General features: G+C 35.4%; 2 protein-coding genes and 1 long non-coding RNA gene across 4 annotated transcripts in view; 2 read left to right on the top strand and 1 right to left on the bottom strand.

Annotated features, from left to right (window-relative positions):
- LOC138332307 (uncharacterized) overlaps positions 1–17,280 on the bottom strand; it is a 58,269-nt gene extending 40,989 nt beyond the window's left edge. Inside the window, exons 1-4 of the long non-coding RNA XR_011209805.1 lie at positions 17,173–17,280; positions 3,093–3,225; positions 2,479–2,731; positions 1,768–1,819 (exon numbers count right to left, since the gene is read on the bottom strand). This is a non-coding gene — a long non-coding RNA (uncharacterized lncRNA). The remainder of the gene's footprint in view (positions 1–1,767; positions 1,820–2,478; positions 2,732–3,092; positions 3,226–17,172) is intronic.
- On the top strand, positions 3,543–8,467 carry LOC138332305 (uncharacterized). Its single transcript, XM_069280344.1, has 4 exons — positions 3,543–3,590; positions 3,842–4,045; positions 5,207–5,336; positions 5,757–8,467. Exons 1-4 carry the CDS (start codon positions 3,543–3,545, stop codon positions 6,983–6,985), a joined length of 1,611 nt encoding a protein of 536 aa, XP_069136445.1. The 3' UTR covers positions 6,986–8,467.
- A 74-nt stretch (positions 17,281–17,354) lies between the features above and the next one.
- On the top strand, positions 17,355–25,490 carry LOC138332306 (elongin-B-like). Of its 2 annotated transcripts, XR_011209804.1 has the most exons (5): positions 17,355–17,509; positions 21,685–21,828; positions 22,225–22,324; positions 23,853–24,895; positions 24,942–25,490. XR_011209804.1 is itself a non-coding variant. In XM_069280345.1 (4 exons), the coding sequence occupies exons 1-4, from the start codon at positions 17,507–17,509 to the stop codon at positions 23,966–23,968; spliced, it is 363 nt and encodes a 120-aa protein (XP_069136446.1). In that variant the 5' UTR covers positions 17,355–17,506; the 3' UTR covers positions 23,969–25,490. The 2 variants fall into 2 exon arrangements, 1 of the variants encoding a protein (XP_069136446.1); XM_069280345.1 differs by having other exon boundaries at positions 23,853–25,490.
- The last annotated feature ends 157 nt before the right edge of the window (positions 25,491–25,647 follow it).

Here is a 25,647-nt window from a genome sequence, read left to right on the forward strand (position 1 = left end):
GAATAATAATTTTGATAATACAACCTTGAACCGATTTCGAACTCATATACCGGTATATGTATGGATGTGAACCATGTGGTTCAAAAGAATATCCGTCTTCTGGGTTATCAACGACACTCACAATACAAATTATATCTGGATAGATAAACCATTATCAAATGAGGAGTGATGGCAACAGAAACATTTTATATGTGTACTGAACACATTTGCCCATTTACCTTAAATTATTTTAACATACAAGATTAAATCCTTTAAAGAATCAATATCTATAGTCAGCTAAAAATCGCTAACAATTATATTTATCTGCAAGCTTTGCTCTTTTGTGTTTTAAATAATTAATATACCATACGCTTACTTACTGATCATTACGTGGTTTTGATAAATGATTCAGTGTGCTTACATTTAAAAGAGGTCGATATCCTTATGCCATGCATACACATATAATATATATACTTCAAATTATTTGTTGTCTGTGCCTTGTATCCCTTCTCAGGCTTTCTAGCTACGCATCATCAATCAGCTCCAATATATTCTATAAAAACATGCTTTCTATATATTAGCATTAGATATTGCATGCTGTTCATAATATACTCACCATTTTTATCTGACAGTATGTATATAGTGGTCATATATTTATCAGAAACTGTATCATACGTTGTGTACAAGAAGTTATTAAATGCTGTTATACTACACAACCTTGCGCAGGCAAATGTATTTTTTCATGATGTTTTTCCTTCATTTTGTTGAACTAAAAAAGTATAGATCATATATATCAAATAATCTAGTAGTAACTGTTAATTATTTTAGTTTTCAAATCTGCTTAAAAGTATCAATAAAATCGATCAAAGGTATTTTGTGATTTTGTGATAAGAAGTATACTTCAAATTCATGAAAAAAAACATGTGCATGTTATACTAAATATATGAGACGTACTTGTATGATCATATCAAAGACTATATAGACTGTTATAGTGACATCTGAAATCGTTTGAACATGTCATATAACGTGTTGAGGAAAATGTCAAAGTCATAAATCACTGAATGACGTGGAGTCGTGTTACAGTTAACCACGTCAAAGCTTACAAAGAGCCAATTTGAATATTTCTAACATCGATTTGCATATTATTTCTTATCATTATGATATTGTCATAACTTACTTTCATAATGATCACATAACATTTTCAGATTAAAGAGATTCGTCTACTTTTAAAATTTACAAAATGTATGTAAGCCGAAAACACGAAATGAAATTAAGCCATTAATCATATTGAAAAAGCAATAACGTAGTTTCGTTATAATTTAAAAGACTAGATTAAGTTCGCAAAATATACGCATAGTGCTAAAATGTAAAACCCACGTTAATAATACCATAAACCAAGGTGATTTATGCATTTTGTAAAATACACATTCATCACCTATGGTCTCGCTTACGAGATACAGATTTTTTTATACATCATGTGTTAAGTTTTCATTAAATAAGAAGAACCGATCCCTAATTAAGATATCTCAAAATAATCGCCGTGAGCGCAACAGCTGATAGTATGCATACTTATTTTTGTCATAATTAAGATGCTAGGATACTTATAATTTTATGATATTCTTAAATTAATATAAACAGCTAGGGGATTTTTTTTTAATTATAGATACGTTTGGTTTTTGGCTATTTGAAAAATTGTCATTTAACACATCTGTTCACATGATCCGACATTTATCAACAATTTACGGTATGGCGTCATATTAAATGTTTATTTAATTTCAAAGTTTTTACCCTTTTTTCCCATCACAGGTATCAGCTTCAGTTCAGACATTGGCCCCGGCACCTATAAAGTAGAATATGACATGCTGATAACACAAGAAGACATGGAAAGAAAATACAGGTCAGTGTTTCACTTATTGAAATCATTCTCGACATTCCAGGGGTTATTACCACTGTCGTTATATTCATCCCTAGACTATTCCACAACAAAACTTCATTTCAGGAGAAAACAACTGACCAATTACAGGCCTTTGGGAACTTCATTTGAAGATTACAAATAGCGACACTTATCTCGTAAGCCATTGTGTTAATCGATCATATTACGTCAAAGGACAAAACCGCTTGTCTTATGCGTTGTCCCATATAGAGGCTACAATTTTGCTATGGAATAGTCAAGGGTGGACATACGAAAATGATAGTAACCGATAATAACGTTTCTATTTTAATGAATTTAATTCCAACTACATTTACTGTATATGCTTATCGAATACGAGCATAATTTTTATTCTTATCCAATTTTTTAAAAGAGATAATAGGTTATGGAGACGAATATTTTCTCAAAAATCCTTCTTTTCTATTAACAAATCTTGTTTCATACATGCATTATCCTTAATCATTCGTCACACCACGTTCGCCACTGCATGTACATGATTATACATGTATGTGAATATGAGTATATTAATTCAGTTTTTCGTAACAGAAAAATGATTTAATTCGGTTTACCTATATTCATCCAACTTGTTTTTTCTTCTTATTGCAGTCCAAGACAGGAGGATGAGAGAGTAAAAAGAGATTCACGAACGGACGACACGGCTGAGTCAAAAGGAGTTTCACCAGCGGACAAAACGGCTGCAGTGGCTCCAGAAGAGGGTCAGAAGACGAGAGTTAAAAGAGCGTTAGTGAAGAATATTAACGTTCATTGGCCTGGTGGAAGGATTCCCTATATTCTGCGCTCACGAGATTTCAGTAGGTTCACCTATTAAAAGAAACTACTTCAACACAAAACATTTTTACGCAATTTAGAAGTCATGTTCCTTGGTTTCCACACCAACAATTTATGGTCAAAACGGTGTCAAATAATTAATTACTTCATGAATATGAATGAAAATTTATAAGTATGCATTTTTTCTTTAAATTAATCGAAAAGAGTTATTTTATGAAAATAATAAATAATACCAATAATGATTTGCAGCGCGGAGTTTAAACAATGCCGCTATAATGAACCACTGAACTGATTCCTATAAACATTGATTCTGATATATGTTGTGTCTTCTTTACCTACGCTAGGATAGACACACACTGTAATTTATATTTGTTAATTATGAACCCTTTCTTACCTAGGCAGTAGAGAGAGGCGTGACATCCACCTGTCACTCAGGGAGTGGGAGTCCTACACGTGTGTCAGATTTGTCCCCGCCTCGTCCGAAGATCAATACTCATTAGAGATAAAGGATTCGGATGGGTAAGCATCTATAAATAGACCAGACATAAATGTATGACGAAAACCCGAATTCAAAGCCATCTATATATATGCGGTAATAAAATAAGCTATGTATAAACAAATATAAATAAATAGTATTAGAAAAGTAAATATTCCATGTTTCATTTATATTGAAAACACACAAACTGTGTAGATCTATGTGCATTTATTTATCATTTGTTCTGTCTTAATGACATTTTTATCAATGTAATCGAAAGAGTAATGTTTCCGAGATTTTAAATACTACTAAAAAATCACTTAAACAAATAATGTATGAATTTGCTACAGGTGTCACTCATATGTGGGCATGAAGCGGAAGAACCAAATGGTGGGCCTGGCAAAACCGTGCAGAAAGGTGGGTCTTAGAAGTGACGATAACTGCTATGATAGAAACATTCCATGGAGAATTTTAAGTTAAGGAATTCCTTAAATTTAAGGAATGTTCATTTAACTGAGCCCCAGGCACTTGGCATATTATTGTCAATGTCGCAGCTGCAGTAATTTTAGCCCATTTTTGATAGATTTTTTTTTTCATTTTTGAACTTCACTACCTAAACATTTATTAAACATATCATAATGAAATGATGTTCCTCTGGTATTTTCTAGAAAAGCATCATACTACATGAGATAGGCCATGCTATCGGAATGTTCCACGAACAAGCCCGGCCAGACCGGAACTCGTATATCAACGTCTTGTACAACCACATTCTCCCGCCAGTCAGGTTTAACTTCCAAAAGATTGACCCCGAGCAGACGACAAACTACAGCATCCCATACGATTATCTGAGCATTATGCACTATGGAGAAACGGTAAGGGTCGTTATTCATCGATACTCGATCAGGGGCGTAGGAAGCGGGGGCAAACATGTCTTTTTGCCCCCCCCCCCCATTTTCGCCGCGTGAAATGTTCTTAAATTGCTCATTTGAAAGAAAAAATGGTCCTCTTGCACATTTTTCGTACTTCATTTTAGAAAATTTTCCGCGGCGCGTTTCCTAAAACGTTAACACGCAATGTTCAAACTTAAAAAATGAAAATTTAATACACGACCTAGACTAATAATGTCCATCAAGGGATTATACTATTTCAAAAAAAATATCTTAAAAGATATTTGTTTATATGTCTTAGCAGGGCAATTAATTCATTATTATTTTGAGTCACACAATAATATGCCGGTGGTGTGCATCCGGTATGTTCAGATCGAGCAGGGTTGCATAATGGAATGACGACATTCACAATAATCATTTCTAAATGCAGGTAACTTTAAATCGAAAAATTACCATGTTCAGAACGCTTTAAAATCATCAAAACACATTGAAAATTCATCTCAGCCATTCTAAAACGTATTATTTTTTCCCGGAGGAGACACTTGGACCCCCAAAAAACACCAAAATCTCTGGCCTTCGGCGGTCGCAAAATCATAAAAAGACATCGTAAAACTTATCTCAGCCAATTATAAATCGTAGGTTTTTTTCACAGGGGAGACACCCGGACCACCAAACACGAAAATCTCGCGCCTCAAAACTCATCTCTGTTATTACAATATATTGAGGACCTTTGCCCCCCCCCCCTCCCCATTACGTTTCATCTTCCTACGCCACTGTCAATGATTTAATAAACTCACGGAAACAATAGAGAAAAGTAAAATTTAATGCTTAATCATGGAGCAATCTCGCTTATTACTCTCATTAAGGCCTCAAACACAGATTAAAGAAGGTGAATTTGAACAACATCTCCCTCCCAATTGTTTTTGACGTCATAATCACAATAAGACAAAGACGTCCGCAAGAGTAGGAAAATGGCTTATGAAAGTCTGTACAAGTGATCTTAGTTCCTCAAATAAACAGAAATAATAATATTTAACTTCTTTGGTCAAAATCAACATATAAAGCATAAAAGCGTTTAAAAATCATTAAATTCACTACGCAATGAATTAAGATTGGGTTATGAACTAGAATTGAATTGTGTTTCAGGCGTTTTCCTTCAATAGATCTGCGATAACGATGAAAGCAAAAGATCACAGATTCCAGAAAAAGATGGGCAAGGCCAGGCGAATTAGTTTCCGGGATGTTATGTCAGTCAACGCCATGTATAAGTGTTCAGGTAAGAATGTTCTTTTAACATATTGCATCGTCCATCTCATTATTTCACCATATATTCGTACATACGACGAAAATGTTCGACGCAAAATATTCATTCAAGAAACAGCCATACTATATTGAACATGTATCAAAACGTTTCTCGGTGTCAAAATTCGCATTTGACATAATTTGTAAATAGTTGTGCATCATGAAATATAATTTCATATATTTCGAGGTGAAATTAATTCGCTTACTTCTTCTAAGTTTAAAGAACATATACTTCTATAAATGTAATCAATTATCACAAAACATTCCCTCCTTTTTTATCAATTACCAATATTATAGAAATGATAACATTCAAAGAATGCCACGTCTATATATAGTTTTATTTCCAACACTTTCTCCTTGTTGTGTGACTTAAAGGATTTACTTTTTTTCTCAGGTCACTGTTCTGTCATTCCAAACTGCCCTTTCAAAGAAGCCTTTGTTGGGAAAGACTGTCGTTGTTGGTGTCCGACTGAAGAGAATGACAGGGAGCCCGCCATGTTGTGTCCGACTGTGCCTAAAGTTACTCCCACTAGACAAGCTACGCCACGAACAAGTACAAGAACTGAATTCAGGCCCAATCAGTCAAAGAGGGAGTCGAACGGCGTGCTCCTTAAAATCGCTTTCAATCCGAACGGACGTCAAACTTCGGACCCTGGAGCGAGTGCTGTTTTGACTCCCGTAGGGAGAGGTCATAACTTTATTCGGAACCCAACGGATCGGGGGGCTCGCATGCTTCCCACTAGAGGCAGTGAAGGATCACAATCTTTAGCAGCAACCTTATCAAATCTCCCACCCTCAATCAGAATAGGGTCCATCGGGTCTAATGGGGAGCGAGCGTCGAGACGAGGAGGAAGAAATCCCCAGTCGAGGGGACTTGGTCTAGGCAGAAGGAATAACTTCAGACGTCTGCCTAACTCCCGTTCACAACGTCCGCAACGTCCATCTACCACACCCTCCGGAAGTCGACTAGAGCAGCAACTTGCGAAGGAATTGAGTCGGCTGAATGGGATAAATACTGGAACTATAAGTCGGCCAAATCGACATTCTCCGCTACTATCGGGTTTAATGCCGACCCGACAACAATCTGGAAGTGAATTTGACACGTTGGTCAACGATGTGCTTGGCCTGTTGTCTAGTGGCCGGCGCGTCAGTAGCGGTCGGAACTCAAACGGTGCAGTAGTTTCTTCTCAAACACCGAGCGGAGGAGTTGCAACAGCCGACCTGAAGCAGCTTCTTCAGGAGCTCAGTCGAGTGAACAGTCAGAGCCAGATGTCTCCGCTGATGCCTGTCGTTGGAAATGTTCGACACGCTCATGTCGGATCAAGATCAAGAAACGCCGATATTCTAAGTCAACGGCGTACTCGGTCATTATTACGACAATTGTCAGACCGTCTACTATCTACCAGCGGGCGACAATCTCTAACGGAAGAACAAATGCTATATATCTTACAAAGTTTGCCGCCATCGAGTTTTCAGAGTGTAACCCATACACATCCAGTGGCCATCGACCCTATAACTGGACAGGAACATCCTCACCACCATCATCACGTTCACCACGGTCATCGACACAGCGACATTCTCTCGCCGATCACTGACCAGGCACACTTCCATCCCAGTCCCTGAAGAGGTGTATATCTAAGTCGGAAATGGACATAATACGACGTGATAAGAACTCTTTACTGAGAATAGCGTCTATATATGAAAATGTATCCCGAAATTCATCAGCGACCGACAAATGGGTGAGCACACCAGTCGCAAATACATTTAATTTCCCTAAAGAAGCATATATATTGACAACGGAAATTGTCATGTGACGTCATAAGAACTCTTTAATGAGAATGATGTCCTTGCCGGATACGCATTCTAATTGTTGTTATTACCCCGCAACTGACAATGACTGAACATTGCGTGTGCCAGTTGCAACTTTATCCTGTTTCCCCTGACGAAGATCCTACATTGTGTATTTACACCGTTATTGACATAACATGATGCCATAAGTACGTCAGAGACAATGCTGTCCAATTTCGACAATCGTCCCATATTTCTCCGCGACTGACAATGAGCGGACATTGTATACGCCAGTTGCAAATACATTTTATTTCCTTTTGGTCATTGAAAACTTTGATATCGTGGGTAAAAGGGACTATTTGTATCTGTTTCAAAACATCATTGAAGGCATTGATGTGTCTGATATTCAAGATGGTTATAGTGTTTTTGAACAGTTTTTATATGATATGATCGTTTAAGTAAACTACAGGGTTCATTGTGATCAGAGTACGAATATACTACTTCGACACACGTAAAACGGTATGCAACTACACGTACATAACGTGCACGTGGTTACGCGATATATGGATGGATTTTCATTCCAACATAATAACAAGCTCATTCACACGATCAGCAAGATACTGATATATTACGACTTCATTGGTGGTCATATAATCAGCATTCCAGGTTATTGAAAGATTACACAAGCGTGTGAAAATACTGGAATGTTTATTATAAAATGTAAACTACTGTACGTGTATACCCCAATTTCTTGTTTGATGATTTCAAAAGATGAAGTTATGCTCCAAATAAGAAACTAACGTTAAACGTGTTGCATCTGTGAACATGAGTGTTTTTCTATCAATCAACAAACGTGTGTAGCAATAAATCCAGTCTGCATGGTATGGTAAGATGTCTATGTTTATATCAGTATAAACAATCAGATTTTGCGTTTATGTACATATAAAGTGTAAATATTATCAGTAACACTTATGTAAAAATGTAAATATCAGTAATATTGTCAGCGACACAATTTAGAACGAAAACAAAAGTATATATATATATATATATATTGCGCGAAAATTTTCTCTATCTGCATTTGTACTCGCATTTTAAGGTTCAAATGTGTCACATTTGTAAATAACGTAGGATAATTAATCACATTGTAAAAAATTAGCTATTTAAAACTTATTTAGACGGTGAGATTATTCCGTGTGTTATTCTAGTACATGGCCAGTTTTGTAAACAAATATTGGTGAATCATGAATGTACGAGTGATGAATAACGCACATGACCATGTCGTTTGGTTCAGAAAGTACGGCATGCGTTATAACATTAATAAACATATGAAAATATTATGTTTTGTAAATAAAACAGTTATACATATGTTGGCTTTAATGGTTATATTTTACAATGTATTTGAATAAAATATTGCTTAAATTAAAGATGTCCCATCGCCGACAGAGCATAAATGATACTCATCATTTGAACAATAATTGGTGTTTAATCGTGTATATATTCCGTCTTTGTATATTACAGAGTTAGCTCCCTTGCGGGTAGGTATCGATTGCTACGTCATTATTTTGTGAGCGCAATTCACGTCATTTTCTCGGAAAAGTATGACGTTACGCTCGAAAACACATGACGTCACGGCAGATAACTCTGTAATTGAGCGCAATTCACGTCATTTTCTCGGAAAAGTATGACGTTACGCTCGAAAACACATGACGTCACGGCAGATAACTCTGTAATATGCAAATACGGAATATGTCTAACTAACATAAAAAATAATACCAAATCATTAATTTTGCTTCTGGTGCATGCGCAGTCAGAACTTCATTCCATATAGAACATAGTGCCACTGAATTTTTTTTCAGGATGCAATTAATTATTTTTAATATTTTTATCTTGAAGTAAAATTAGAATCTAAAACTTTTCAATGGTGGTAATTGTGTAAAGTAAGTAACTTTTGTAACTGAAGAAAAATACTTATTCGTCTGCTTCTGTTCTTGATAGAGAAAAAATACCATTTGTCATTGGTGGAGCATCTTTAAGCAATGGTTTAGTTAATTGTACATCCTCAATCTATACATTCTTTGTGAGCTACTGAACTAATTGTGTCGTTGCAGCCAGATAAATATATAAAATCACAACTTCTGTCCCAAAACTGTTTCGGAAGAAATAATACACGAGTTTGGGGTTTCTTTGTTGATAAATAAAAACCGTGGTCACTGAAAATGTACAGGGCTCATTGTTGATTTCTGTAGCTCCCTATTAGCGTTCAAATCAGTAAGTATCGGTCTTTATGTATGTATATGTTGTCCATGTGTGTGCTTTGTGAGACTGTAGTGCATGATATTTGTTTCCTTTCGATAGCGCGGAACTGTTGTTTCATTTATAGTGCTATCTTACTGAACCATATACTGCCAAAACCCCAGTCCAACACCTTACAGCGTATGGACCAGTAATCTCAATCCCTGTTCAAAACATTATAAGCAGGAACATATCTAGGCACTACCATTGTGTAGAAGAACAGGGAAAATACACATTCCTGTCGAATGCCCCGACCAGGAATTGAACCCGGGTCTCCGGCGTGGAAATCTACGGCTCTACCGACTGAGCCAAAGAAGCATGCTCCGTCAGCTGAGTGACAGAGACCGTATTTAAAGGTGATAAAAACATATTTTAAATATGCTATTTTTGTGTTGATATTTGTTTATTGTGGTGCACTTTATGATTTCCAACAAAAAATACAGGTTGTATTTGACGTAATTTCCATAAAATGTGCTTGAAACGAAGTCCACAACGACCCCTTGTCTAGAACGATCGCATCGCTTATCGCCCCTGATATCACCAGGTGGCCGTAGATTCGTGACGTCATCTGAGACCAACAGCTGTGACAAGAGCCGGGAAACTCAATGGGGCAGTGTTGCGGTATTGGCGATTATAGATATTTATAACAGTCGCGCTACGTGTAGTTGCTATATTGAATAGTGGAAATGAATCCGTATATAGTATATAATCTATAACATACAATGATATAATAAAAACGATAGCTTACTCATTCTTATCGTCATATTCTGGGCTATAAAATTGTTATGTTCAGTATGTTAAAGATGCTCCGCCGCTGACAAATGGTAAATTTTAACTATCAAAAACAGGAGCAGACGATTTAGTATTTTTCTTCAGTTACAAAAGTTACTTACTTTACACCATTACCACCATTGAACAGTTTGTGAGCTTCTAATTTTACTTCAAGTTAAAAACATGAAATATAATTAATTGCATCCCGAAAAAAATCCGTGTTACTATATCCTATATGGAATGAAGTACTGATTGCGCATGCACCAAAGGCGAAATAAATTATTCTATATTATTGTTTGTGTTAATTAGACATATATATATACACGATTAAACACCAATTATTGTTCAAATGGTGAATATCATTTATGCTCTGTCGGCGGTGGAGCATCTTTAAAAGCCATTTGACACCGTGTACGTGTGTGCCACTGACTCAGGTTCAAGGGGGTTGCGCTTGACTTTTGTCTGTAACTTAAAACTCAAAACATAGACTTTAAAGTTAAACCAACAAGAAGAAATATAACTTTACAAGAAAATGGACCCAAATTACAATGAGACTACATGCTACATGCACATACATGTACATATAATGCATATTTAAAAAAAAAAAACCGCCATCCCTCATACCCTATCCAAAACCCTATCATACCGCGATAAACGTGCCCCTATCCCGCCTTATGTACGTACTGCACACCTCTATATTTCCTATTTGAAGCTTAATCTTTCAGAACACCGCACAGAAAGGGCTAGACTTATTTATTTTCTTAAAGTTCTATAATGAGTTTTACGGATGTGTACGAAATAGAATAAAATAAACAGTAGTAACAATACACGCACGGCCGATAAAAAAGACGGGACACAAAACACAGAAACTAGATACAATGACCTAATATGGATGACATGTACTCGTGGACAAGATACACATGTAATAGTTCAACTAACACAGGACCATGAAACAACATTAATTTCTTATAAAACACAAATCATTTACAAGACCGCTTCATTATATTTTCTAACCGTGCGGAGTTTTGGAAATAAGAAACCTGTCGACCTTAGTAAATTTTAAAAGTATACGCACAGACCACAGCACACTAGATAGCCTATTGACCATTATGAGACGATCTAGGGGTCTAAATAAAAAAAAAATCGGTAAAATTCGCATTCTACTATATATATACGCAAGTGTACTATGTAGAATATAACAGGAAATTAATGAGTACTAAAATTGGCCAAATTTGCGAGCATTGTGGTGTTTTGGGGGTTCGGGGGAGACCCTGATAAAGATATTACAATTTAGAATGACTGAGATATGAGTTTCACGATGTATTTTGATGATTTTGCGAGGGCTTAAGGCGAGATATTTTGTTTTTGGGGGGTCCTAAGGTCTCCCCCGAGAAGGAAAAATATTACTAAATGTATTTATGATTGCTGAGATGAGTTTTACGATGTATTTTGATGACTTTAGAGCGTTCTTAACATGGTATTTTTTCGAACCTTGTTAAAGGGACAATTCAGTCTAAGAGAACATTAAAATTTGAACAAATATCGGAAAAAACCCAGTTCTAATGGAAATTAGATTAGTCAGTTTTACTGTGATATGCCTGAAAAGCCCATGGTGGTGACATGTGTGTAGATGTTCAAACTCGCTCGCAGTCCGCCATTACACATTGTGGTCGAACTTCTTGTATGCCGAACCCTGTCCCTTGCTCGCAGAGTAATGCAAATGTTGTCTAGAACTTCTCAAATCGCTCTGACAGTAGTATGTTTACCTTATTAGGTGAATTGTCTTGTCTAAAAATCATTTTATCACCTTCACAGTGGTTATGTAGTTTTTTTGTTTAACGTGCGTGACTTAGGCTCGGGTATGGGTACAGCGTCCATATTGTACCTGCTGAATCGTATTGATCAACGATTTGATATTTCAACGATATTAATTAAAATACTAAACAATGTCGTGGAATTTGTCAATGTTTTACGTAATATGTTTCATAAGAAATGTAGAACAATATATTTATGCTATATTTTGCTTCTTGATTATGTAAAAGAATTAGCCTGAGTGAATTGTCCCTTTAACTGAAACTGTTGCAATTAAATAATGATAACTGTGAATTTCGTCATATCATTATGCAACCCTGCTCGATCTGAACTAGTCCGCTAAACCTGCCTATATTATTAGGCTTTTTTCCCCCTATATATTAGGCAAAAAAAAAATAATTAAAAAAGCCTAATGATATGAGCAGGTTTAGCGGACTAGATCTGAACATACCTGTTTCACACCACCGGCACATTGTTGTGTAACCCAAAATAAATATGAAAATCCCTAAAATGAAGTATGAAAAATGTGCAGAAGGACCTCTTTTATTTTTAATGCGCATTTCAGTCGAGGAAAATGGGGGGCAAAAGGACACAACTTATAAATTATTGATTTTTTTCTTTTACTTTGCATGTATTTTTCATGTCTCCGTATGTTTGTAACAGATGATTTTCTATTAAAACGTAGGTCTAAAGAGGTGGACCCCAATAATTGTCCATTTTCGCTACGATCTTATTTCGCTCATGAAATTACCAGTAGATTCTATGTATATCAAAACTCCTCGGTTAATTTTATGTGTAAACTATAAATTACATACATGCACAGTCGTATTACTCCAGGGTGGACTGAATAGGAAAGAACTACTTATTCATTCGTGGTTTAACCCCTGGCACACCATAAGCCACATGACATATATGTACCCGCGACATTAATGACATCATTATTTACATGTAGTGACGTCATTTCATAGGTTATGACGTCAATAATGTGTCATTATGTAGGGGATAAATCACGCTACCCAATAAGTCGAAAATATAACATATTTTTCTCCGTGTGTATTTCCGTAAGTACTAGACATGTTAGACCTGTGGCTAAAATCCACATGCATGTTGACAGTTCCGCGATCGGCACACCGGCTTCCGGTAGTTGATTGTCTCAGATGACGTCACAACTCATCGGAACTCAAGGGAGGTAAGTCATAGAAAATAATCTGTCGTCGAAAAGATTTGAAGATTGCTTTCATTAATTTTACTATTTAGAGACAAAATGTAAGCAAATATCAAACTGGTATATGTTTAGATAGGCATTACAAATGTTTCTAGCGTATTATCTCATTTCCCATGTCCGTTCTGTTTTTATCACCTTTAACACTATGTACAAGTCACACCCGACCCGCTCCTTTTACAATTGTTTAGCCTCGGGATTCTATCAACGCTAGCTAATATAATTAAGGAATTCCTTCACTTAAAATTCCTATAGAGAAAAGAAAATCGGTCGGACCTCATTATATATCCAATGAAATCATAAAATATTCTATAAATGTTATGATTCCGTCATAAGCAAAGTATTTTAACGCAGTTGTTACACCCTAATTCCCGGAATACGCCATACCTTATTCCTGTTTTCAAATCCGGAGATGCTGATCATGATCTCTCTTCAAAGTTATCGGGCAAAATCATTTAATTCGATTTTGAATAATTGAATTACTGTCTTTATGCAAGATACACTGTATTATCTGTCCGAATCAATTTGGTTTTCGGAAAAATAGTAGAACTATTGATGCTTAATTCGTTCTTAAAACATTGTTGAATAAATATTCACAGACAAAAAGCAAAGTGTACGCTTGGTTTGTTTACTTTATCAAAGCTTTTGATAGCTTGTGGAGAACAGGTATCTGTAAATACGCAACTAAATTCAAAACGTTTACGACGAACTGTTTTGATATTATCAGAGGAGAGACAGTTTAAACCCTACAGTTATATATATATATATATATTACTTCATATTAGTTTTTATTTTGTCCTCATGTTTTTGTTAGTTTCTTCCAGAACCATTCACAATATCTCTATGTACCATGTCATGACGTAATCTTACTATGACGCCATTGTACTATGACGTCATGTTTTACAAATAAAAGAATTCAAACCCCTGAAGACCGGCATGAGCCGAGAAAGCGCTAGGGAGGAAAAAACTGTTTTATAGTTGTGTTTTCTTTTTATGTATATGGAAACCATCACATGGACATGGTTCTATTTTACTTATATATTTACATATATGCACCTGTATAGTCAACGGGAGGGGAGTTGCGTTCAAATTAGCGTAATCGCAATGACGTTTGAATACAAACACAGTGCAGGTTCGGACTACTTCTAGTTCACGTTTCGATAAGATTTTGCGTCATAAGTTGACGAATTTAAAAATAACAATAAAGAGTTTTTATTAGATCTTAAATATGTATTTGACATCAAAACAATAGCGGGATTGGACTGGGTCGATCATCGGTGACCAGGTAGCTCAGTCGGTAGAGCACTCGGCTAGTATTCGGAGGGTCCCGGGTTCGAATCCCGGTCTGGCCGCTACATTTTCTCCTCTCCTGTTACAGAATTGGCGCCCAACTAAATAACCCACGGTGGTGGTGTTTGGAAGGGTCTCGTGTGTCTTCGAGGGCGAAGACTTCGAGAAAGGAGGGAGGAGTGTAGCGGGATTGGACTGGGTCGATCATCGGTGACCAGGTAGCTCAGTCGGTAGAGCACTCGGCTAGTATTCGGAGGGTCCCGGGTTCGAATCCCGGTCTGGCCGCTACATTTTCTCCTCTCCTGTTACATATTTGACATCAAAACAAAAGATGTGATCAAGCATTGTAAAGGTAAAATAAACTAAAAAATGAATCGCTGGTCGGGGCTACAACCGGGGGGCTTTCCTCAGGAATGTTCGGGGAATCCCATAGCCTAGTTACGTTAGATGTAGGCCTACATGTATCGATAAATAATGTAAAGTCAGCAAGCAACACATCTATGCGTGTTTTGTTGATTTTCGCAAAGCATTTGACAGCGTTATACATAGTGGACTTAAACTACTGAACATCGGTCTCAGTAACAACTTCTACTCTCATAGTAAGTCACGAGTGAAGGTAGGCAACATTTTAACCGACTCCTTCTCTTGTAAACTAGGTGTCCGGCAGGGAGATAATTTGAGTCCTAACCTATTCAAAATATTTCTAAATGATCTACCTAAATATTTGGAAGACTCTCAAGATCCAGTCTACCTTCAGTCTTCACCTCTTAATTGTCTGATGTACGCAGATGATGTTGTCCTTCTTTCAGCCTCAGCTGCAGGCCTCCAGAAGAAACTCGATCTTTTAAATTCATACTGCACAGACTGGTGTCTTAATGTGAATATTCAAAAAACCAAAGTGGTTGTATTCAATCATTCGGGTCGTCTGATCAAATTACTTTTTTTTTTATTCCAGAACAATACAATTGAATGTGTCCACACTTATAAATACTTAGGATTGATCTTCTCTGCCTCTGGCACTTTTCAGCAACCAGAAAAGAATGTTGTAATAAAGCCCGGAAAGCATACTTCAAACTCCGTAAAGACTTCTTATCATTTAATCCTTCAGTAAAAACAAGTCTGAATGTGTTCGACCATACAATCCATCCGATTTTGCTATACGGTTCTGAAATTTGGGGCCCACTCTAGATGATATCTACAACAATTAGGAAAACGAGCTTCTGCATTTAAAACTTTGCAAATTTCTCTTTGGTGTACACAAAAAAGTACGAACTTCGCTGTACGATCGGAACTTGGACGCTTTCCGATCCATTTTAATATAATCAAGGGGATGGGCATGTACTGGTATCATCTTGAACATACAGCGCACCAATTTCCCCTGCTACATGAGGCTGTATTATGCTCTAAATTATTATGTGAAAACGGTAAATCTTCATGGTTCAGTTGTATCAATTCTATCTTTTCAATGACTAACACAAATAAGAACATAATCAATAAATCTGAATATCAATTCAAACGCATTCTTGTTAAAAGTCTTCGTGGACATTATATTAAAATGTGGCACACAACACGCAATATGTTGAAGGATAGCAAGCACTCAACTTATTGTCTTTTAAAAAGTAATTTTGGTACAGAACAGTATCTCTCATCTCTATCCAATTTCGATTCGAGACGATCTCTCACCAAACGAAGAATATTGCTCGCAAAACTGCGAATGAGCGTCGACAGCTTAGAAATCGTGCGGTTAGGGTAAAAAAATGTGCAAATGTAACGACAGTTGATTAAACCCATGGATATACTATATATATAGCCACTTCATTTTTTAAGTGTTCCGTTAAAACTCTAGGCCTACAGTGACAACAAATTTCTTTAATAGACATAAAGATGTAATTATTATAACAATCATCTAACAGATTTTAAAAATTTCATACGACTCAGATTGTCTTCTAATTGATTATCTACGACTTCTACAGGATTAAATATTTAGGCCTGTTTATTAAAAAGTCCCTTGAAATGGGGAAAGCATAACATTGCTTGAATAATAATGTCTAAGTTGTTGTTTTAATCTTTTGAGTTTTATGTAAGTGTTGCTATCGATCTTTCTGTATGGATGCAAGCTTAAAGGCCCACTACCTTTCCGGAGCAAAATTTAAAGGTTTCTTAACAACATTTATAACAAAAGAAAATATATATCGATGGCTTAAGATGAGGTTACAACACCGAACATATGCAAGATTTCCTGTCTAATGTACGATAACAGTGGAGATTCATTCCGCTGTTTTGCCGTCTGGCGCAATGATAGTCAACTACCGCGCGGCATTTAGGACGACGGCGGGAAACATAAAACGACCCGCGTTATGAAAATTAACATTTTATTTATTCTAATTAAACAGTTCTGAAGGTGATGATACATTCCCTTTAAAAAAATTAAAAGCCGTTTCTGAAAGGTAGTGGCCCTTAAGAAAGCAATAAATAAAGTGGCATAACGTTAGGCCTTTAACAGACGACACTCGTAGGCCTACTGTAGAATAATTTAATTGTCTGTTTGTGATAAATAATGATACTGATTAAAATCGAAATTAATATTATACAGTTAATTAAAAAAAAATATAATTGAATAGGCCTAGGCCAATACCTTTTAAAATAAATACCTTCTGTTTCCGAACCAACGTTCAATGAACGTGCACGTGACATCCGCCAGCAGCTCAGAAGCTATCCGTGACGAATTTCCATGTTAGAGTTATCCCCCGTCCCTCTTATTTTCATTTTGATTTATTTTGTCCATATATAATTTTTGTACAAGTTCTTTGTGTGGAATTTCATAAAAAACAATCAAGTTTTCCTCTTCGGTGAAACATTCTTCTTTTCTTTGGCTAAAATAACAAAAGCATAATCTACTTCCGCTCATAACGCTGAACAATGCAATTGTAGGTGGCGCTTTGTGTTTGACTCCATACAAGGAATCCATAATGGTAAGTGAACGTAGTCTTCCTCATGAAATACGTTGATCTCATTCATCTTGGTGAACATTACCCCGGTTTCAATGTTGTTTTCAGTGAGGTTTTTGTTTCTTTATGAAACTGGCTGCCAGTTTGAAGCACTGAGCAGTACTTCTGTAAATATGATTAACCTGAAGTTGTTACCAAGGCCTGGGAAGTCTGAATGTGCGTTTCAAAATTCTTGTTCGTGCACGTGTTTGTTTATATTTGTTTGTTATAAAGGATACATCTCAATCGCGTGTATAGGCCTAAATAATGAAACATACTATCATACTGAACAAGTTCTGTTACTACATTCATATAAAACAAGTAGCAATGCTGACCGGTACTAATGTCAATGATCCTGGACCTGAACTTAGTAGGCCCATATATATAACACCATTATTGTTTACTAACCAATGTCACAACTTACAATGGTTTTAAGTTACTGAAATGTGTACAGCTTTAATAACAAATCTGAATCGTGTATTAGAACTATTTAGGACAATCGGGCATGTAGTACAAACTTCAGTGACAGACAGGAGCTGTGATGTGCCTCATGATGTAAAGTGTAACATATTCTCGCTACTGATAATTGTAGTCGACAGATGCTTAAAGATCTTAATGGCACTCTCTTGCTGATAGACAAAGAGACTTCAGACTCATTCACTAGGCCTATATATGTTTATCAAAATTGCAATGTAACATGCATCATACCTGTCAACCCTCCCGGAGTCTCTCGAAATTTCAAAACACCCCACGGAATCTCCCACACTGGCTAAATCTTCCGGAATCTCCCATTTTTTTCCCCATCGTAAGAAGAAATCCAATATCCCTTTAGATAATTCCCTTTCAGAGCCCTAAGTAATGCTATTGGACCATGGTCAGAACTGTGCGATTAATTAGTGTCACCTCAGTCGATAATTATCGCCAGCGGCAACAGAGGCTCACTCTACAAATCACATACGTGTGCCTTACCTGTGTTACGGTCAAGGTGTTACCTGGCTCATTGTATAAAGTTGCTGGAGTTTCTACATAAACTTGACAAAATTTATTTTAGAGACATTAGTTAGCATAAATTGAAATTTCTTCTGAGCCAAGTGGACAATTTTTGACAATATTAAAAAAAAAGTTTTATATGAATTCTACTGGACTAAAGTTACTGGAAATGGTTGAATACAGAGTTGAAATTATTAAGTCTACATGACAGTGGTTGACATTAACTTTTTTGGGTAGTAAGGGCTACCAAATTTTTAATCTTATCTGATAAACACATATTTTCAGGAAAAGACTCTACACATACCATGTTATCTAAATTTACAAATCTTTTGCCACACCTAGTGAAAAAATAATCAAAAATACAAAACTTAATGCTGACTGTGCATGGCGCAGTCACGTGACTATCACGTGATGAAGCATTCTGCTTAGCTACATTTACTGATCGTGCCATCTAATAGTGCTGATGATTGCAGGTAGAGTTCCTTGGCACATCGTGGGATCGTAGTGTATCTAAACATTAACAGACTGAAATGTTTTTGTAGAGTTATGTACTTGTTAACGTAAGTACAATGTAACGGCGATGATGATTCAGAAGGAGATTGAAAGTGAAAGTAGAAAAGTACCAGTACAAACGAAACATAATTTCTGATGACGTTACTTCAACACATGGATCCAATTGTTTCCATATTTTGCAGTCGCAACATGAATATATATTATTATCAGAACCTTTTCTCCTTCTCTTTCTACTCTTGATTAATAACACAAATGTTGTTTTTGCATGTTATAAACCTTTGATGTTAAAGATAAAACTTTTTATCCCACCATCGTCAGATGGTGGGCTATTCAAATCGCCCTGCGTTCATGGTTGGTCGTCCGGCGTCCGGCCGTAAACAATGCTTGTTATCACTATTTCTTAAAAGCTACTGCAGGGATTTTGTTCAAACTTCACATGGAGGGTCCCCTTGGTCCATAGTTGTGTCATACAGATTTTGTGGCTGTTCGGAAAAACAAGATGGCCGCCAGGCAGCCATCTTTGATTTTGGCAGTTGAAGATTGTTATCGATATTTTTTGAGAACTACTGAAGGGATTTTGTTCAAACTTCACATGGATGGTTCCCTTGGTCCCTCGTGTGCCTTACAGATTTTGTGGCTGATCCGAAAAACAAAATGGCCACCAGGCAGCCATCTTGGATTTTGGTGGTTGAAGTCTGTTATCACTATATTTCTTGAAAATTAATGAAGGGATTTTGTTCAAACTTCACAAGAAGAATCCCATTGGTCTCTTGTTGTGCTATTCAGATTTTGAGAATGATTGAAAAAACAAAATGGCCACCAGGCAGCCATCTTGGATTTTGGCAGATGAACTTGGTTATTGCTATTTCTTAAGAACTCCTGATGGGATTTGGTTCAAACTTCACATGCAGAGTCCCTTTAGTCCCTTCTTGTGCCATACAGATTTTGAGGCTGATCGGAAAAACAAGATGGCTGCCATGCAGCCATCTTGGATTTTGGCAGTTGAAGTTTGTTATCACTATTTCTTGAGATTTACTAAAGGGATTTTGTTCAAAATTCACATGTAGGGTTCTCTTGATCCCTAGTTGTGCCATACAGATTTTGAGGCTGATTGATAAAAAAGATTCTTGGATTTTTGGCTGTTGAAGTTTGTTATCAATATTTCTTGAGAACTACAGAAGGGATTTTGTTCAAATTTCAAGATTAACATATCAAATTCTATTTTGTACTTTCTTGACAAATGCTTCAAATATATTCCACACAGGTCAAATGAATGGTAACGACTTTGTCCATATTTTTATCTGATTGTTTGAATGATAATGCAACTAGAATGAGGAGAGAAAGAAGAGGAAAGAACAAGAAAATCTATTGATCATTCATTTGACTAACATAGAACATACAATGGTGGGTGCCAAGATCCCTCTGTTAAAGATGCTCCACCGCCGACAGAGCATAAATGATATTCATCATTTGAACAATAATTAAATTGGTGTTTAATCATGTATATATATGTCTGATTAACTCAAAAAAATAATATAAAATAATTTATTTCGCCTTTTGTGCATGCGCAATCAGTACTTCATTCCATATATATATAGTGAGAAGGAAATTTTTTTGGGATGCAATTAATTATTTTTAAAATTTTAACTTGAAGTAAAATTATATAATTAGAAGCTCAAACTTTTCAGTGGTGGTAATGGTGTAAAGTAAGTAACTTTTGTAACGGAAGAAAATTAATAAATCGTCTGCTCTTGTTTTGGTAGTGAAAAAATACCATTTGTCAGCAGTTGAGCATCTTTTACTTATAAATATAGGATATAAATTCATTAAATATTGTAATATTTCGAATCCATCCTATGTTATTTTCCAAAGATAAAAAGGGTTTATGCTAAAACATCAATATTCACAAGTAATAATGATAAGCAACATGTAGCGCCTCAGTTGGACTGTTGAAAATTTGGCTCGCGCGCTTTCCCCCACAGTGCAATTCCTGAAAGTTGACAGGTATGATGCATACATACAGGAAAGAAGAAAAAGCAGCAACCACATCAGGATCTCCGAACACTAGCCAGATGGTCTACCAGTTGAGCAACCTGGTCACCAATGATCGAGCCAGCTAACTTTTAATCAATATCAGATTGACCAACTCTGTATCCTGTGACATAATATTGTCTCGTCCCACTCGCGAACAATTCATTTTTCTTTTAGTCTACTTAAGTTTAAATTATTATCCATTTGGCTTTTCTAGAACCAACTATATACCTTTAACCTCATTTTCTCACATGACATTTTCTTCAACTTGTCAAATTTGGTCATTACCAAATTAAATTTGAAGTAAAAGTAGCCATGGTATGCATGTTCATATATATATAATTATTAATACCTCAACTTTCATTTAGTAATGAGATACCAAAATGACACAAATAAAGTATGTTTTACTGTCACTTAGTCTCAACTTCCGGCAATTTGTTGACATGATCACAAAATAAAAGTGATGTCAAAATCTGATATCACAATCACTGGAACGTGGGACTAATAATGATATTGACATTAAATTGTACTCCACTCATAGGCATGTTGTTCAGGTATCTTGAAAGCAATATATGATAAATTTATATTATTTCATATTTTAAATTTTTGTTTTTGTTTTGTTGTAGGATGTGTTTTTGATGATTAGACGCAGGAAATGCACCATCTTCACAGATGCAAAGGAGTCCACCACAGTACACGAAGTAAAGAAAATAATAGAGGGTATATTGAAAACTAGGCCAGATGATCAGAAGCTTTACAAAGATGATCAGGTAAAATTAGGAGGAATTCATCTTCAGAAACATTTCAGGTGTTATTGTTGTACTAAGTAGAAACTGTAAATTAACTGTTTATACATACTACTTTTTCTTATAAATTAAATATGATTGCTACAATGTGATTTTAAGTTTATTTCACCTTTGTCTTCTGTGCACATTTTTCAAAATTAGGCAGTTGCATTTGCCATATGCCATCTATTGAACACACTAAAAAATATGTTCTTTATAGGGACTCTTTGCCTTGATTTAAGTTAATCCCTCATCAGATGCTTTTTTAGCTGACTATATATCACATTATGTTTTAAACGTGTGTTGTCATCCTATACCTTGAACATTTTTGTAGTATAAATTATATAGTATGTTTATACCAAGTGATGCTTTCTTTCACAGCCACTAGATGACAATAAAACACTTGGTGATTTGGGTTTCACATATGGTACAGCAAGAGCACAGGCACCAGCAACAATTGGTTTGGCTTTCAGACAGGAAGGTAATTATTAATCTAAAAAGCAGATTTCAAGTTTTGGACACAAACAAAAATTCTAGATGTGTAATTGGGATGGTGGAACGTACCCTGTACATCCTCACATGACCCTGGCTGTTACAGCGAATAAAATTCAAGTGTGAACAATCAATCAAATATGTGTACTACCACACATCATTTCACTCATTTGCCGGCTAAAACAATCGTATGCTGATTTGATATGCATGTTTTGGTTGGCTGATGGGTAAACAGGCTGACACAGTCCCTGACGAAAAAATTTGAATAAATCACACGTGTGTGTGAAGTAGTTGCAGCATGTGATACAGACGAGCACATGTTCTAGCTGCAATAATGGCGATGTCGCAAGTCAGAAGGCGCCGGTAATTTTGGATTCAAATATTGCATTCAACTAATTTAAACAGACATCATTTATATGCTTTTGATGATGGATTATCGGTAGATTGATGCTTGACTATGACTCTAGGAAAAAAATTATACCATTGTGAAAAAAAACAACTCTAATCGAGGTGGGGGTAAAAAATCCAATATGGCGACTGTCGTCCCTTTCTCTGTTTTATAGTAAATATCCCGATTTTGAAATAATTTTTCAAATTACGTATTTTCTGAAAAAAATCACATGACTTATATATATATTCATCAGTCCATCCACCAAATACAAAAAAATGAATGACAACATCCATTTTCATTGAGTTGGCCCCCTGTGACAAATACCACTTACGTGACGTTAGAACAAATGTCAATACACGTGGTATGTGTAAACTCGACTGCCGAATTATCTGTAAAAGTGTTGCTCCACCCCCAACCAATCAGAATGCTTGTTAGTCAAATGTTATACACAGGTATTCTGCTCACTCGACAGGTGGTGCATATGTTTATAAGTTTGATCGTTCACACTTCAACTTTATTCGCAGTAATAGGATACTAAACTAATCAAACCAAGCAAAACCAAGTAAAACAAGTCAAACTAGCATGTCATCTAATTGAACACTGGCATGTTGTATTTGGTGGTAGCTCATACAATCATCATGGTGAAAAGTAAACCACATCAATTTCATCAGATTTAAAAAATAATTTTATATTTTCTTGTGATGTTGAGGAAATATCCATTACATATTCATTTCTTTTGGCATTTGTATGAAAACTATTTTCACAATACAATGCACAAGTTAATGGTAAATTAATCACTATGATGAAATATTGCTCTTGTATTAAATTTATAATTTCATACGAATGAATCATAAAGATTATCTTAAGTAATTCTAAACATACATAAGTATTAAAACAACTTTACTTATGTACTTTACAAGTACTTTATAAGAACTTTACAGTGCTAACATAAGCTTTAAGGCATTATACAGTTTTGTTTGTACCTTATAATGATTCTCACAACTTAATTCATCAAACCTTATGGTTTTCAGTAGATAGTAAATACTGAGTTTTTTGCTAGTTATGGCATATACAACTTTACTTGCTCTCCTTGAATTTCTATTCACATGCCCCATTATTATTTCAGATGGAGAATTTGAAGCTTTAGAAGTGACACCATTGTCCTGTCCCCCAGAACTACCAGACGTTATGAAGCCACAAGATTCCACTTCTGCACATGCACAAGAACAAACAGCGTCGTAATCATTAGTGCTGTAGAAATTATGTATTTGTATAATTTTTTCTGATTAGCCACACAACTTTTAACAAAGGAATTGAAAAAGAACACAGCTTGCTAATATAGCCTAATTAATTTCAGTGGATGGTAACAGTCCTGGACATATCTTATAGTGATAAGTACTCGTCTTACAAAGGAAACAAGATAATGTTTCTCATTTAGATTTTGTTTTCTTTATTTATTAACATTTTGTTTTGAACGTTACTATAGAATTTAGTGTATGTTACTGGTATCCTTTTGTCCGCGATGTAATTACACTACTTTCCATTCAGCGTTACGATCGAGGGTTTGTGTGTAAGTGTGCGTGTGGTGGCCTGTTATAGACCACATGTAGTAGATGGATGAGAATTTGGAAATTTTAATTACAGACTAACCATTCAAAATAAAGTACATTTAGTGGAACATTTTCTTACGTATTAATGTCACATGTCCTAAGAGAAAGTCTAAACTTGCATACTGGTATTAACTTAAAGAAAGAGTTTGTACATTCAATGTCAGTGAAGTTTCAAATAAGATAAAAAAGCATTAATGTTGGAATTAAGTCCACATCTGGTTCAATCAGGAATGTAGAGCTTGTACCAGTTAACAAACTTCAGCATAAAACTATAGAATAAGTAATGGCATGCTTAAAGGAGGCAAAACAAATCTGATTAAAATATATATATATATGTTATGTGTATATGTAAAGTTTTTGTTTTTAATGGTTTAAAAGTATGTTGTGGATTTGTGATATCTTTCTGTATATTTCACTCTGACAATAAACACAAATAGCGGGGGTAATAATTGCTGATGTGCACCGAGCATGAAGTAACTTCATATGATATTTTTGTATACTTAAGCAATATGACATGCAATGGATTTCTATGGTAAAAGTCTGGTCTCGATATTTACAGGTCAAACTTCTAACATCTGGAATTGTAGCATGTGTGATATTTACAGGTCAAACTTCTAACATCTAGAATTGTAGCATGTGTGATATCTGCAAGTATTGCAAACTTTGAAAAACGTGTAATATTTTATACAGCTGATTATATATTTGGCGACTGTCTTTAACAAATGAAGTAGTAATGAATTTCTTTGCATAGCAAAACAATCATATGTAACATCCAGGAATAAATATTGCTTATCTGGAAACCAGTATCATTCATAAAAAACATAATAACAAATGCAACAATTTGGTCACTGATGGCTACAATTATTCTGTAATTAAAGACTATTAAGTTTTTATTAACGCTATCCAATTTATTTTGACATATCTTTTCATGATAATAATGAAACAAATTGTATAAGTATTTTAATGTTCTTTTTATAAATGTATCAAAAATTTCATTTCATGTTGTCTGCAACCTGACATGTTTGGTGGTTTGTGAGTTTATAAGAAAGTTTCTCCCATTTCTACAATGAAGTTATTTTGCGTATTACTGATGGTTCAAAGTGATTGCACCTTTAGCAGTGTCAAAATCATCTCCAATAAATATTTATGTCCTATTTTCCATCTTTTCTCATCATTTTAACATCCAAATATTTCCTTAATAGAAATGAACTCCATTTCTTCAAGATATTTATTTTGTTTTTAATCTACCAGTTGAAAAGTTGTATTTGATTGGAAAAAACCCCACAAAGATCAATTAAAATATCTTGAGTT

Source organism: Argopecten irradians, chromosome 9, assembly GCF_041381155.1.
Source record: "Argopecten irradians isolate NY chromosome 9, Ai_NY, whole genome shotgun sequence".
Classification (NCBI taxonomy): Eukaryota; Metazoa; Mollusca; class Bivalvia; order Pectinida; family Pectinidae; genus Argopecten; species Argopecten irradians.